Source organism: Dama dama, chromosome 1 (genome assembly GCF_033118175.1).
Source record: "Dama dama isolate Ldn47 chromosome 1, ASM3311817v1, whole genome shotgun sequence".
Taxonomy (NCBI): Eukaryota; Metazoa; Chordata; class Mammalia; order Artiodactyla; family Cervidae; genus Dama; species Dama dama.
Window position 1 is genome coordinate 54,154,004 of NC_083681.1, and position 16,148 is coordinate 54,170,151.

General features: G+C 47.3%; 1 protein-coding gene across 1 annotated transcript; it reads left to right on the forward strand.

The window, feature by feature from the left end:
• The first annotated feature begins 656 nt into the window (after positions 1–656).
• LOC133060450 (2-acylglycerol O-acyltransferase 2-like) lies at positions 657–14,251 on the forward strand. The gene is made up of 6 exons (XM_061147959.1): positions 657–894; positions 8,941–9,119; positions 12,009–12,099; positions 12,374–12,494; positions 12,639–12,838; positions 14,097–14,251. Exons 1-6 carry the CDS (start codon positions 657–659, stop codon positions 14,249–14,251), a joined length of 984 nt encoding a protein of 327 aa, XP_061003942.1.
• Positions 14,252–16,148: the final 1,897 nt, after the last annotated feature.

Consider the following 16,148-nt stretch of genomic DNA (forward strand, 5'->3'; position numbering starts at 1 on the left):
TAGTCTGTTGAAGGCTACGAGCCACCATGGAGACCCAGAGGTAGACGGAGGGGCAGGAGGGAAACCAGGAGAGTGTGGTGTCCACAGATCAAGTGGTTTCGAGGAGGAGGGAAGAAACAGTTGTGTCTGAGGCTGCTGAGAGGTCAAAATGAGAGCTGAGAATTGGTCACTGTATTCAGCAGTCTGGAGGCCATTTGAGAAGTGGCAAGGGAAGTTCCATAGAACAGAGGAATCTGAAGTCTGGAAAAGGGAGGGCAGAGTGGAAGAGAGGGCACGGAAATCAGCCGGCTCTTGCGTGACTTTTGTTGTCCAGGCAAACTGAGGAAAAGGCAGCCAGATGGGGGAGATAGTGAGTCCTAGAGATATTTATATGGGAGCTGGTACTCTTATTTGTAAAGGGGAACCGTGGACCTGGCAGGTGAAAGAAGACCATTACTGCAGCCAAACAGTTGTGTAAGTGAAAAGAGGACAGGATTGCCCTATACTTGCTGCTTTATTTGCCAAGTAATGGGCAAGATTTGGGCAAAGGTGATCTGGAAGATAAGATATTGCCTGAAGAGTCCACTGCACTTCTCTTCCTCTGTAGTAAGCTTAGTACAGGACAGGTGATTTTAGGTATTTCACCTAGGATACTGCTCCTTGCCAGGGTAGGTGCAATGAGACTCTACAGGTGGATGGACACCATTCCCCTTCCGCCCAACTCCCACAAAAGCTTAACAAGCTCTGGCAGCAACAAAACCCAGCAGGTGTCTCAGATCACACTGGAGCTCAGAGAAGCCTCCAGAGGAAGCAGAGGAATCAGCACGGTGGAGTTTGCACCTTTGTTTGTGCCACTGCAACGCAGGCTGCAGACCTTCGCGGTCCTGCAGTTGATCTTCTCTTACTTGGCCCTGCGTAAGGAGAGCTGAGATGGATTTGGGAGGCCATGGGCACCTGCCACTTCAGGTGCACATGGTGCATTGAAGGGGGAAAGATACAGGTCCTAAGGTGGATGCTGAACCTAGTTTCTGGGGATCACTTGGAATGAGGGACATCTTGTTCACATGGCCTTGGGGGAGTTTTGCCATCAGGAATTGTCTGACTGTCCGTGTCCACCTCAGCCTAGCCTGGGATGTGGGAGTGTACAGGGGCAGTCAGAGAAGCAAGTGACCTTGGGCCTGGAGCTAGAAGGAGGGCAGCTGAGAAAAGGCATCTGGACCCTCTGATGCCAAGAACGATAGCTTGTCCCTTGTCCCTTATCTTAAGGGCAAACGGGATCCCCAGGAGAACTCTAGGTACAGGAGTGACAAGGCCCACTCTGTTTGTGACTAGCTGTAATTTAGGGATCTTCTGTGTTGGGATGTTGGGGGAGACAGATGACAGGGGACCGTTGTTAGGAAATAAGATTTGGGTCTTTGTGGAAACAAAGTAAATCTCCTATACTGAGAGTGGCTTTCAGGGCAAGAGAGTGCAGTCATTATTGCAGGGGCCAAGGAAGGAGTCCAGGGAATTAAGGCTCAAACTGCCTGAAACCCCTTTGATTACCCAGGGATCGGTGTTTAGAGACTGGGTGATGCAGAGATGCTGGGTGCATGATCAACTCCTAGAGAATCGTCTGATTGCTTGGTGGTGAGGTAACTTGGAGCCACATCATCAACCTTCTGGTTTCCCCTTGTCTGAAGTCTATGGGCTTTTGCATATTAAATGCTTGCATTTTAAATGTTTCTGTGCCTATGCAATATCCTCCAAGTTGCCTCTTGAGCCTCACTGTCTGAAATACTTACAATCTGGCTCTTTGAAAAAGATTACCTACCCTGGACTAGAGAGGCAGGCAGTGGGTGGAGAGAAGGGGCTCTCTTCCAAAGATATTAGGAGATGAATCTACCAGGCAGAATGTACAGGCCTTCAGGAAGGTAAGATTTCCCAGGAGGCCAGTAAACGTTGCACATATAATGAAGAGATGGTTCATGCTGGCCTAGTACAGTTGTTTGGGGAGGGTGAAGATGTGGCCTGAAAGGTCAACAAGGACATGTTCCTGAGGACTCAGGCTCCAGTAACAAATACTTTCCGGTGGGTTACTTGTTTAATGTGTTTCTTTCCTCTTCTCTGTAATTCACACACTCACGCAGGAAGGTAGTTTAGATCAGTTCAGTCACTCAGTCGCGTCAGACTCAATGCATCTCCATGGACTTCAGCACGCCAGGCCTCCCTGTCCATCACCAACTCCTGAGGTTTACTCAAACTCATGTCCATTGGGTTGGTGATGCCATCCAACCATCAAATCCTCTGTTGCCCTCTTCTCCTTCTGCCTTCAGTCTTTCCAGCATCAGGGTCTTTACAAATGAGTCAGCTCTTCACATCAGGTGGCCAAAGTATTGGAGTTTCAACTTCAATATCAGTCCTTCCAAAGGATATTCAACATTGATTTCCTTTAGGATGGACTGGTTGAATCTCCTTGCAGTCCAAGGGACTCTCAAGAGTCTTCTCCAACACCACAGTTCAAAAGCATCAATTCTTCAGCACTCAACTTTCTTTATGGTCCAACTCTCACATCCATACATGACTGCTGGAAAAACCATAGCCTTGACTAGATGGACCTTCGTTGGCAAAGTAATATCTCTGCTTTTTAGTATGTTGTCTATCTTGGTCTTAACTTTCCTCCCAAGGAGTTAGAGTTCTTTTAATTTGATGGCTGCAGTCACCATCTGCCGGGGTCCAGCCCCAGCAGGATCCAGTGGAACCCTCAGGATGAACGGCGTCGGCGAATGAGAGAGAGAGTGAGACAAAGCTCGGGGCTAAGACTGACGTTTATGTTTGCACGGCCCCTTTATACCCTTAACAACATCTTTGGGGGAAGTGCATATTGCTTACACACAGGTCATCTCAAAACATTACAGCAACTTGACCTTCAACAGAAACTGGATGTCACCCACATACTTTTTGGTTCACAAGAGTCTTTCTTATCATTTGGCCTTCAGGCCTGCTAACATTTTATGGCTTGCACCTGGTGTGACTTAAGCAACTTCAGTAGCTGACCCTGTTTTTCTTATAATTAATCTATTTTCTTTCTAATAAGCGTCATCTCTATGGGAACTAGATAGGATTACATTTTTACAGAACAGAAATGCGAAGGACTGCAGAAACAGCAGATATGGCACAAAACAGGCTCTTAGTCTAAAAGTTAACTACCTGCAAGAAGTTGCCAGCTAATCTCTATCTAAAGTATTTTCTATTAGGCACATTTGTGGCTATCATATTTGTGGAGCTTTTCTCACCCCATGAAGGGGCCTATGCTTAATAGTTTCTTTTGTTAGTGTACTGTGCTTAGGATGTTTAGAACAATTATGAGCATTTTGTGCAATGAGATCACACATTTATCAAACAAGCCAGAATGCCAGCAAAATGTTTGAATTGAAGCACTTCCTTCATCCCTGGCCCCTTCATAGGGCAGCAGCGTCCAGGAGATTTATTAATTAGGGTTTTAAGTTGGTCTTTATTCAGTGAAAGAGGAGCAGGAGAGCTCTCGGCAGGCAACACAAGAATCCACAGCAGGGTAAACAAGAACAACAGCAGAAAAGGGGGGAGAATACAGGGTGGGGTAGAGGCCGAGGCCAACCTGGAGGGTCCCTTATCCTAGACGGCCTTGCCTGTCAGGTTTTTTCCTCGTGACCTCGTCATGGATGGGGTCCCGGACGGCCTTGCCTGCCCGGTTATTTTCTTCATGACCTCGTCATGGGCGGGACCTCCCATAATGGCTCCTGGCAACCAACTACAGTGATTTTGGAGCCCCCATAAATAAAGTCAGTCACTGTTTCCACTGTTTACCCATCTATTTGCCATGAAGTGATGGGACCAGATGCTATTTACTTAGTTTTCTGAATGTTGAGCTTTAAGTCAACTTTTTCACTCACCTCTTGCACTTTCTTCAAGAGGCTCTTAAGTTTTCTTCACTTTCTGCCATCAGGGTGGTGTCACCTGCATATCTGAGATTATGAAGGAGTGATGGAGATGTGAGAGTGAGGGAGATGTTTAGATGGGGGAGTTTCTGATCAAGTAGAAATGCCCACAGTTTTACATTCTTTTTTCGGACTGAAAAACAAATGCATGCTATTTTAACACATGGAAACAAAATGTGTGTTCTAAAAGTCGTAGACTTTCCCCAAATCCTACCCTACAACGAACCGCTATTAAAAAACTGGTTTTATTCTCTCAACCTGGAAGGAAGATGGAGCAGGATGGTAGGCTCCTTTCAAATAGCTGGTGTTGTTCTCATCTGCATCTCCATCTCCTAGAAGAGTTAGTGTTGATAAATGCTTGTTGAATGAATGGATGTTGGGAGCTTGATATGGACATAATGGTAGAATTGAAACCACCACTCATGCTACTAGCTTTCTGTATGAGGTTAGCTAACCTGAATACCCTCTCTGGGTCTTGGTAACGTGGGATCTTACATCCTTCCTTCCTGGTGTTATGAGGAGAAAGCAGGAGTTTCCTTTCTTAGGGACTGCAAATATACCCAAGTTTGGATTTTGCCTGCTGACAGTCGTTAAAGGAGACGCCAGAGTGAGGGAGGTGTTTAGATGGGGGAGTTCTTTCAGATCAAGTAGAAGTGCCCACATTTTAAAATTCTTTTTTTCTGACTGAAAAACAAATACATGCTATTTAACACATCGAAACAAAATGTGTTCTGAAAGTCAAAGATTTCCTCCAAATCCTACCCCACAATGAACCACTATTAAAAACTGGTTTTATTCTCTCTACCTGGATGGAAGTTCTAGTTTCATGGGTACAGAGGTTCAGTTTATGAAGATGCAAAGAGTTCTGAGATGAAGGCTGGTATTGTTTCCACAACAATGTGAATTAATTTAATGCTGCCAAATTGACAGTCAAAAATCATTTTGAGTATATGTCCAGGAGGAGGATTACTGGGTCCTATTGTATTCTAATAGTTTTATAAGAGATCTCCATACTGTTCTCCATAAGGCCTCTGTTATGAGCTTATAGTTTGAAAAGATACATCTCCTGAATGTTCATAACAGCACATTTACAATAGCTAGTGTTGGTCCTTTATTGGGCTGGAACCTGGTTGTCTGGAGTCAACAATGAGAGAGTGAAAGAAGGAAAGAGGCTAATATTTCCTGGGTTACACAGCTGGCTCTCACGCTTCAAGGAATCAGCCAGAAATAGAGAGAGAGAAAGAGAGAGAGAGAGAGAGAGAGAGAGAGAGAGAAAGACACGGGGACCGAAGCTCTGATGGAGCAAAGGTGCTTTACTGAATTCTATAAGAGTACATATACCAGTAGCTTCTTTAGATAAAGGTCAAGAGACCAGACTTTACAAGTTTACCAAGGAAACAAGGAGAGATAGAGGCCATAAGGCCAAGAGGCAATCCATAACAAAGTTCAGGTCAGTTCAGTTCAGTCGCTAGTCATGTCCGACTCTTTGCGACCCCATGAATTGCAGCACACCAGGCCTCACTGTCCATCACCAACTCCCGGAGTCTACTCAAACCCATGTCCACTGAGTCAGTGATGCCATCCAACCATCTCTTCCTCTGTCGTCCCCTTCTCCTCCTGCCCCCAATCCCTCCCAGCATCAGGGTGTTTTCCAATGAGTCAACTCCTTGCATGAGGTGGCCAAAGTATTGGAGTTTCAGCTTCAGCATCAGTCCTTCCAATGAACACCCAGGACTGATCTCCTTTAGGATGGACTGGTTGGATCTCCTTGCAGTCCAAGGGACTCTCAAGAGTCTTCTCCAATACCATAGTTCAAAAGCATCAATCCTTCTCTGCTCAGCTTTCTTCACAGTCTAACTATCACATCCATACATGACCACTGGATAAACCATAGCCTTGACCAGACGGACCTTGACTGGCAGGATAATGTCTCTGCTTTTTAATATGCTATCTAGGTTGGTCATAACTTTCCTTCCAAGGAGTAAGCATCTTTTAATTTCATGGCTGCAATCACCATCTGCAGTGATTTTGGAGCCCCAAGAAAATAAAGCTTGACACTGTTTCCACTGTTTCCCCATCTATTTCCCGTGAAGTGATGGGACCAGATGCCATGATCTTAGTTTTCTGAATGTTGAGCTTTAAGCCAACTTTTTCACTCTCCTCTTTCACTTTCATCAAGAGGCTTTTTAGTTCCTCTTCACTCTCTGCCGTAAGGGTGGTGTCATCTGCATATCTGAGGTTACTGATATTTCTCCCGGCAATCTTGATTCCAATTTGTGCTTCTTCCAACCCAGCATTTCTCATGATGTACTCTACATAAAAGTTAAATAAGCAGGGTGAGAATATACAGCCTTGAAGGGCTCCTTTTCCTATGTGGAACCAGTCTGGTGGTCCATGTCCAGTTCTAACTGTTGCTTCCTGACCTGCATACAGGTTTCTCAAGAGGCAGGTCAGGTGTTCTGGTATTCCCATCTCTTTCAGAATTTTCCACACTTTATTGTGATCCACACAGTTGACGGCTTTGGTGTAGTCAATAAAGCAGAAATAGATGTTTTTCTGGAACTCTCTTGCTTTGTCGATGATCCAGTGGGTGTTGGCAATTTGATCTCTGGCTCCTCTGCCTTTCCTAAAACCAGCTTGAACATCTGGAAGTTCCCGGTTCACGTATTACTGAAGCTTGGCTTGGAGAATTTTGAGCATTACTTTACTAGCGTGTGAGATGAGTGCAATTGTGTAGTAGTTTGAACATTCTGTAACGAAAGAGATTCATAAATACCCCCTTTCACCAAATGGAAAAGCTAATGAAGGAAATCCTATGCAAGCATCCCATCTCTTTGATCTCCAACCTAGGAGAGTCTTGCCTGCTCCTCTCCCCCCTGACAGGGACTGATAAGGAACAGAGGGCTCAAGAGAGAGAGGAAAGAGCACACAGGAATCTTACTGTTAAATGCTTCCTGACACGCTAGGACATGGAAGCCACCTAAATATCCATTAGAGTAATGCATAAAGAAGATTCAGCAATACAGGCAATGGAATATTACTCAGTCATAAAAAGGAACTTATTTACGCCATTTTCAGTAACATGTGTGGACCTAGCCATTGTCAAACTGAGTGAAGATAGCCAAAGAAAGACAAATATTATGTGATATCACTTATATGCAGGATCAAAAATGAGGTACAGATGTACTTATTTACAAAACAGAAGTAGGAAAAAACCTATGGTTACCAGGGGATAAGGGGGAAGGATTAAATGGGAAATTTGGATTGACAAATAACGCTACTGTATATATAATAGATAACAATAAGAACCTGCTATATAGCACAGGGATCTCGACTCAGTGCTCTGTAATGATCTGTATAGGAAAGGAATTAAGAAAAAAAGCAAATCCAGAGTCGATACGTGTATGAGTTTAACAGGTCTACTTTCCTACACAACTGAAACTAGTACAATATCTGCAAGAACTATACCGTAATGAAAACTTAAAAAAAAAAACACCAAAGAGTCATTTCGATGACTTGTGTGTGTTAAACATATTTTACTATCATTAAAATTGAAAAGACAAAACAAAGTGCTCCAAACACAACTCTGAAGCCAGCACCAGGGGGGCAGGAATTCCTGTCCGTTGTCCACGGCTGCAGTTGCACAACACCAGCGCCTGACATGCTGTAGGTGCTCTGCAGAAAGCGAGCCTCTGGGAGCCCCAGCCTACTTGGATTTACGCATTTTGCTTCTGTTCAGACTGGGCTTCCCCTGTGCCTCAGCACTAAAGAAACTGCCTGCAATGCAGGAGCCACAGGAGATGCGGGTTTGATCCCTGGGTCTGGAAGATCCCCTAGAGGAGAGCATGGAAACTAACTCCAGTATTCTTGCCTGGAGAATCCCATGAACAGTGGAGCCTGGAGGGCTACAGTCCACAGGGTTGCAAAGAGTCAGACACCACTGAAACAACTTAGCACCCACACATGCACTATTCAGATTGGGTCAAAACTCCCCTCCTCCAGGAAGTCGGACTGGAATCACAGTCCCGGTTTACCCTTACTTTCAACTAGACTACAGGTAGGGGATGAGCTTCTTTATGAGTATGAGCAAAGTGTGTTGAGTGGAGGGAATGGAATGGAGAAGATACAATATTCTGTAACAGTGAGGCTCAATTATCATCAGATTAAAGACAGCCCCAAAGACCACCTGACCCTGAGTCAAAACCAGGATTAGCCTGAGACAGGACTCAGAATCATAAGTTTGGGAGGAATTGCTTACTGGGGTTGTCTCTAGCCCTGCTGCAGTCCTGATGAATGGACCAGGCATGAGGTGTCCTCTTCCTCCCTCCTTCCTTCAGCAGGACAGGGCCTGGCAGCAACAGAAAGAGCTCAGCAAAACTAAAGACTTGGGAGTTGTATCAGCTGAGTAGCTTAGAGTAGCTGGATCATGAGGTGCATGTGGTGAGTGAGACTGGAACAAGATGGGGTTTGGGCCACCAGTGGGGAGCTTGAGATCAGGTTGAAGTGCTTGAACTGAGCCTCAAAGTTATAAGAAGTTATGGGCGCACTTTAACTAAAGGGGAAATGTGGTGGGATTTATCTATGGAAAGGTGAGTTGGGAGTAGACAGGAAGTGGGCTGGGTAGAAAGAATGCCTTTTCTGTGGGGTTTCTAAAGACTGTATACCAGAAAGAGTTCATCCTATCACATCTCCATCAGGCCTTTATTGAGAATCTGGTGAATACAGACCAAAAAGGAGTTGGAGTTGTAGAGGGAAGACCCAAATGAGTAAGCAACTCGCAGTGGGAAAAGGCGAGTTTGAAATTAGGCCAACTGGTTTCAAATCCAGGCTCTCAATGTGACACTGGTGGTGTTGACAGCATGCTCTCCTTTTCCAAACCTTGGGAAGCTGATCGCTTCCTCCTAGGAGGAGGGCTGGAAAGGACAGTGCTGCTAGAGCTGGGTACACGGGGAGAGCTCGTTCCTTCACATCTCTGACCACTAATGGTTCCTGCATCCCTACCCAGACTTGGGCTGCCGCATAGTATTCATTGGCCTACTGTTCACAAGATTCTGGATGATCAGTATCTTGTACATGATCTGGTGGTACATGGATCAAGACACGCCATGGCAGGGCGGCAGGCAGAGTGCTTTCATAAGGCACTGGACCATATGGAAGTACATGAAGGACTATTTCCCCATCTGGGTGAGTATGGGGCTGTCTAGGGAGTGGTAAGGACCACAGTCCTCATTTGTCCATGGGGATGTTTGACCCTGTGTGCAGTGAGCAGAATGCTGGGCCGGGAGCAGAAGACAGGCTTCTACTGCTATGTGACTAGGGGAAGAATCAGCTTTAGTCTCACTGTGGTTGTCCAACTTCAGTGAGGTGAGGCCACTGTGACAACTGATGAATGAACAGGATTTGAGGAACCCAGCTGGCCTTGTAGTGCAGCACACTTTTGTATCTTATAGGTATAAATCCCTCGATAGTCTAAGCTTGGGGTGAAAGAATCCATAATGGAAACAAGATTTTTACAGCATCTGGCTGACACTTTATCAGATGATGATACTGATACCCTGAGAGGGAAGAAGATGTGAGCAAGGATATAGAGCAGGTTCTTTTACTGCTTTTAAAGTGTGTGCATTGGCTCTGAGAATAGACACAGAGCAGAGAGCCCTCAGGATGTGTCCTACCCCTGTGTGTTTTATATGTTATGTATCCTTGGACAGAGCTTTGCTCACTCGGAATCATAGTTTCCTCAGGGATCCACTAAGGAGTCCAGTTATCCTCTTCAGCCTATCTCTTAATCTCTGATCTCTGGCTCATGGTACCTCGTGTCCGTTTTGTTCACTGAACTCTGGACCAAGGATCAGTCCTTAGAGATGCAGGCCCCTGAATTTTAGTGAACTGACTTTTGCTCCATTCTGAATCCCAAACAGGCTAAACCCTTGGATGTAAGCAGTTGTGATGGTTAATTATCTAGTGGGGCTAGGAAGAGTAAGGGAATGAGGGCACAGAGAGGAGCCAGACAGGCACAGATGGCCCTCTTTGGACACAGGAGACAAGGATGTATATGGTGTCACCTCTGGGAGTGGAAATAGGTTCTAACACGGGTCTGCAACATGCTAGCTGTATGACCTTACATGAGTCACACATGCTCTATGAGCTTCAATTTCTTCATGTGTGAAAGTAGAAATGCTGCCACATACATCTTTGGGTTGCGTGGATTCCATGAGACATCAGGCGATCCTGGGGCTCTAAGGACAGCACCTGGCTCTCCCATCATCCCTGGAACTGCTGTCCTTTGCACATCTGGCAGAAAAACACTGCTGAGCTTTTCTGTGCCCGTTTATCTATGCCTGTTCTGTCCCTCCTGGAACCAGGTATCTCCCCCAGAGGATTTTTCACATAGGACACTACTGACATTGTGGGAAACACATTTGCAGAAATTTCAGGAGCACAGTGTTCGGGATTGTAGGCCACTGCAGTCCTGGGGCAACAGCAGCTGCAGACCGCGGGCAGTACCACCGAGCGGCCAGCAGAGGGAGCGATGACATGCACTTTCACCTCCCTTTCCTGGACTGAGGTCTGCAGGAGGTGCTGCGGCTCACAGATTCTGGACTCTTGTCACCTCCCAGGACAACTTCTAAGTCATCCACACACCTTAACAGAGCAGGCCCTGCAGGGATCTCCGGTTGGCAGTGGATAGGGGTTTCAGGGAGTCTCTGCTATCTAGTGAAAACAAGTGTACAACCTTAGAGTTGTCAGGTGTGTTGTTCTGAGGCCTTACTGAGGACCATATTCAGAGATAGCTTCTCAGAAATCTCTGAGGAGCTGTTCTAAAAGGGAAGGGTGAAGTTAGTACTTATGGGGCTTCGTTGCAAAAATAAAAGAAAACAAAACAACCCATGTAGCTAAACATCAAAAGATTACTGCCAGTCAAAAAGCAGACATCTCCAGTTAAGGATTTTCCTGTTTTTCTACATATGGGGAGATACAAAATCTGGGCTCACTGCAACTATTTCTGTGATGTGCATGCTCACTCTCTGTGACCAGTATCCTATTTTTCTCCATCCTGAATTCCTTTCAAGGCCCATTGTCTGTTGTAGCAACAGTGGCTCCTGGCTTAAAGGCAGGCAAGCCACATTCCTTGTCCTAAAAACTCTGCTCGGGCTACTTCATATCACAAGCCTTTATGCTGTGATTCTACCAGCTAGGGCGTAATGGCAGAGTTTCTAGAGAATTTAGCAGACTACTGCTGAGCACTGGAGCTTTCTAAATGCACCCAGTGGGCTTCCCACAGAGGTAACATTGGAGAATCAGGCAGTGTTTACCCGAGGACAATTGAGTCCCTCTCATCCTGAAGATCAGTTCAGGAGCTGGGTTTCTGTGTAAGATTTCATTGTCCAGGAAAGCAGTGTCTACCCAGGCCAAGGCCTGAGCAGGGGTGCATTGCTGCGGGCAGGCTGTGACCTGGTATCAGGAAGTGTTGCAGACTTGACAGGACACCTCCCTGACCCCTCTCCACCCACACCTGCAGGCATCACTAGAGAATTGATTCCCCTGCTCCCAACATCTACCTTCAGCACCCTGGGGTCTCTTACACTGAGTCACAGGGACTCAGGGATCCAGCTCTTTACCCAGGATGGAACTCCAGATGCCACAAAACTTGGTAAGAGGCTCACTCCCTCCTGTGCTGGCTCCTTCCTTCTAGTCAGCATCTGCCTGGGACAAGGTCTCCCTCCACATAGGACATTGGCTTGTCTCCAGACTTCTTCCCAGGAGTCCTACCTCTGCCTTGGGCAGGGATCTTCCTTCCCTGGCAGGGGGCATTGGCCTCATCCATTCGTGGGTCTGTTCTCTCCCTCTTCATTCCATAGTCTCCCAGAGCATCTCTTCTGCTCCATGGTTGCACTAGGGACAGGACCCTCAGACAGGCCATCTCTCATCACAGGACACTCACATGGGGTGTGATAGCACTTGGGCCCAGGAGACACATAGAGGAGGTCAGCACAGAAACATAACAGGGAGACCGGAATGGGGGTGGGGTGTAAGTAGGTGCAGCCCCGGTTCACCAGATTGCTGTCCCTACAGCTGGTGAAGACCGCTGAGCTGGACCCCTCCCGGAACCACCTCGCTGGCTTCCACCCTCATGGGGTCCTCGCCACTGGAGCTTTCACCAACTGCCTAAGGAAGACAACCTGAGCTGCCCTCCTGTAGAGGACTGTAAGGAAGTGAAACTAACACACTCCTCTGCCTGAGGCTCGCCATTCTATTAGGCATTTGCAAGGATCAAATCATCTTCTCAGTTTGTGTCCTCACCTACATCCCAATCTATGATCCATAAAGAACTTGGCAACCTGGCCCTTCAGGATGGTTATTTGGAGACACTAGCCTGCCGTCTTCTTGGTCATCCACTCCGAATGAAGTCCTTTCCTCGTCCCAACACTTCGTCTCAGACTCAGCGGCCTATCTTGAGGCAAGCAGAGAGAGCACGGACTCAGAAAAAGTCCGAGTGCCAGTCATTGGCCCTGAGAAGAGCCATGACCCACTTGAAGTTATAAAGCAAGGCCGTGGCAGGTCTGTGAGACACCCGAGGTCTACTTTTGTCCCAGGGCTCTGTCCTCTGCTCCAGTTCCTGATCACTAGGTCCCTTCAGGAGGCTAGGGGACCAGCTTGTGCCTTCTTGCCCCTCCACATGCCCTCTCTCCTGTCTCCCTCTAGGGCAGCTCTGGTGCCGATCTTCTCCTTTGGGGAGAATGACATATATGACCAGGTTGAGAACTCTCGGGGTTCCTGGTTGCGGTGGTTCCAGGACCGACTTCACAAGAGCACTAGAGGCTCCATCCCTCTCTTCTGTGGCCGTGGAGTCTTCCAGTACAGCTCTGGTCTCATGCCCTACCACCGACCCATCAGCACTGTGGGTGAGCCTAGACCCGGGCTGGGAAGGGGAGGTGTTACAGAGTAAGAGGCCTGGGCTTGAGCTGCAAGGGGAAATGGCTCAGTACACCCTTGACATTGTGGAGGACACTTTCTGGTGTGTGAAACAGACACACAGGCAAGCAACCCGGCGAAAGGCCGTCTAGAGTGAGAAGAGTGACAGGGGCACAAAGGGCAGTAGCCACTCCTGATCACTGAGACACTGCAGAGTGTCAGACACTGCGCTGAGTCCTCACATGCAGCAGCTTATGTTTCCCAACTTGTGAACAGGACTCTCATCTCCATTTTATTGATTGCAAACCTAGATCCACAGAGAGATCACCCAGCATTCCAGAGGTCACCCTGCCTTTGGTAACAAGGTTGAGGTTTGATAAGAGTATTTGCCTTTTTATTATGCAAGACAACGAGGGTTTAATTCTGACCACAGGGTCCAATGACAGTAACTGGCGAAGGTGGATACAAGACCATGGCAGCTCTGTTAGATCCCTGTGTAAAGTAGCAATCAGCAGTCTCTGAAGGAGAGCCAAAGGGATTTCCTTGTAAATAATGGACTTGGGCTTTAGTCCATAGACTTAGCACTGTCTTTCGACTATTTGCTGTCTTCTTGAATTTCAACTAGGTTCCAGTGGGAGAACTAAGAGAGCTGTTCATCTCCACTCACCCAGTCATTTCTTAGTTGAATACAGGCAAGGCCCTCTACCAAACTTTGTTTGCATTATGTGGTAATATTCTAATGAATGTTTACAGTGCTGCTGCCTCAGGAACATTCCCAAGAGAAGAAGACATGTCAGCTGCTGTCTTCCCACCTCTTCCCACAGACACACTCTCTTCCAATCATGGCCTCTGAGACTCCAGATCCAACTTTCCCTGAGGCTAAGAGCCCATCCCCAGGGCTTACACCCTGGTACTGATTTTTTCCTTGCTATGTGACCTTGAACAAGTTATTTAACCCTCCTGGGTCTCATTTCCTCAGCTGTCCAACAGGAATAATACCAGGCTATCTCCTCATAGGATTGTTAGGATAACATAAGAAATAATGCATGCATTCCCGCTGGCTGTGCTGTTGATATACAGACTCTTGTAGTTGAGGTAACATCTTAGAATCTATGGTGCAAAATAGAATGGAAAGGGAAGGATTTAGAGTGCTTACCTGCTGAGATGACCATTGTAGTGGGAACAACAAGGTCCTGATGCATTCAGTGGTTCCGGCTCTGAGCCAGCACGCACCTCTGTGTCTTGTAGTGGGGAAGCCCATCAAGGTGCAGAAGACACCACTTCCCTCCCAGGAGGAGGTGGACAGGTTTCACCAGCGCTACATGAAAGAGCTGGAAAATCTCTTCGAAGCCCACAAGCTCAAGTACAACGTCCCCAGAGACCAACACTTGGAGATCTGCTGAAAGCCACCCAGAGGAGGGGCTCCTCCAAAATGCAGAGCTGGCATAAGGGGTGGATGGAGGGATGTGCTGTGATCCCAGAAGGCTTCCTGGAGGTGGAACACATCTCCAGAGCCTTCCCTGACTCCTGCAGCTCTACCCCATGTCAGGCCCCAGGTCACCGCTGGCTCCTGGCAGAGGAGACCAGACTCTGGCATCAGTGATTTCCTCTCCAGCTGTGCCTCCTCTGTAATGGGTCCTCTTCACGTCTGCCCACCTGAGAAATGGGAGAGAGGTTGGGAGAGAATGATGTCTGTGTCTGTGTCCTTTGTGATCCTGTCACTCAATGAGCAGGACAAAGAGCAGCTCCAGTGAGCAGGTTTTTCTTCCTCTGCCTTCAGTGACAGCACAGAAGCCACCAGCAAGTCCAAGGATTTCTCCTCCAAGCTCCTCCAGTAAAACCTCCAGATTCAACTAGGCATCTTTGAGTTTCTGAGTCGTCTGAGGCCCAGGCTGGCAGCCAGAGAGGCCCATGAGGTGGGGAAGGAGACTTCAGCTCTCTCACTGGCTAAATGACCATGAGCATACCTATTCACCCTTCTTCTGAGTCTCTGTTTTCCTGAGTGACTAAGGTGATCTCTGCCCTCAGCTCTGATGTCACATAAGTTGAGAGCTCCACGAGAAAACCCCTACTCATCCTTTGTAACTTCAGCCCTGAGCTTGACACAAAAGGGAGGTTCATCAATGTCAGTTTATCAATGGAAGGATTCTGTTTCAGCCTTCTTCTCTTCTTCCACCATACCTCCCAACTGGGAACACTGATCAAAGCCTCCCATTCAATCCCAGCCTGGCCCTGCAGCCCTGAGGCCACGTTTCCCCTTTCCACATGGTGGATCCAGTGGGCCACAGAAGAGCATATTGCCTCTTCCTCCTTGACCAGTCAGCTCCAAATTACCACCTCTGCCCTGTTCTGTGGGAGACAAGGGGGAGGCTATGTACAGACACAGGGCAGACCAGGAAGAGAAGGAACATGAGGAGTGAATGGTTCTGTGTCTCTGCAAGCAGAGAAGACGAGGATATGCCTCTGATGAGAGGTATTCTGGGCTGCTGATCAGCGACATACATCATAAGGGAGGGGACAGGATGGGAACATAGGGCCAGTACTGTGAGTCCTAACAGCTTTGTGTGAAAATAGCTTTCCTTCCAACAGAAACTAACAACACCAATCACTATGAATGTGGGCCATCTCAAGGATGTGAATATGCATCCAAGCCTGACCGAAACCTTATCATGGACCACGTGCAAGTTACATCCCCTCAAAACCTCCGTTTTGTTATCAGAGGAACAAGCATCACAATGTGTACCTCAAATCTTAGGAGTGGAATAGATTTACTGAAATAATGAACCATTCTGCATCTTGTGAGGAAGGGTGGGAAAGTGAAAGTCACTCAGGCATGTCCAACTCTTTCAGACCCATGGACTGTAGCCTGTCAGATTCCTCTATCCATGAATTTCTCCAGGCCAGAATACTGGAGTGGGTAGCTGTTCCTTCTCCAGGGGATCTTACCAACCCAGGGGTTGAACTCAGATCTCCTGCATTGCAGGTGTATTCTTTACCATCTGAGCCACAAGGGAATGTTGGTAGGTTGGTGTAATTAGATGTCAGGTCAAATATATACTCCACATCTCATGATGGCCTCTTCTGACCTGATCAGGTGGGTGCTATCAGTTCCTAAGAGAAGTGGGTATCAAGAGCAACAGGTTTGAGATGGTGAGTGACAGTTTCCACGAGGGAAGACTGAGGAGGTGGCAGGTTACCACGAAAGCAAGGCAAGAATCGCCAAGGAGATAAATTCCTGCCCACTGCAATTTCCTTTTCTTTGGTAAGAAACCACTGCAGACCTTAGTGTCTGAAGGCAGC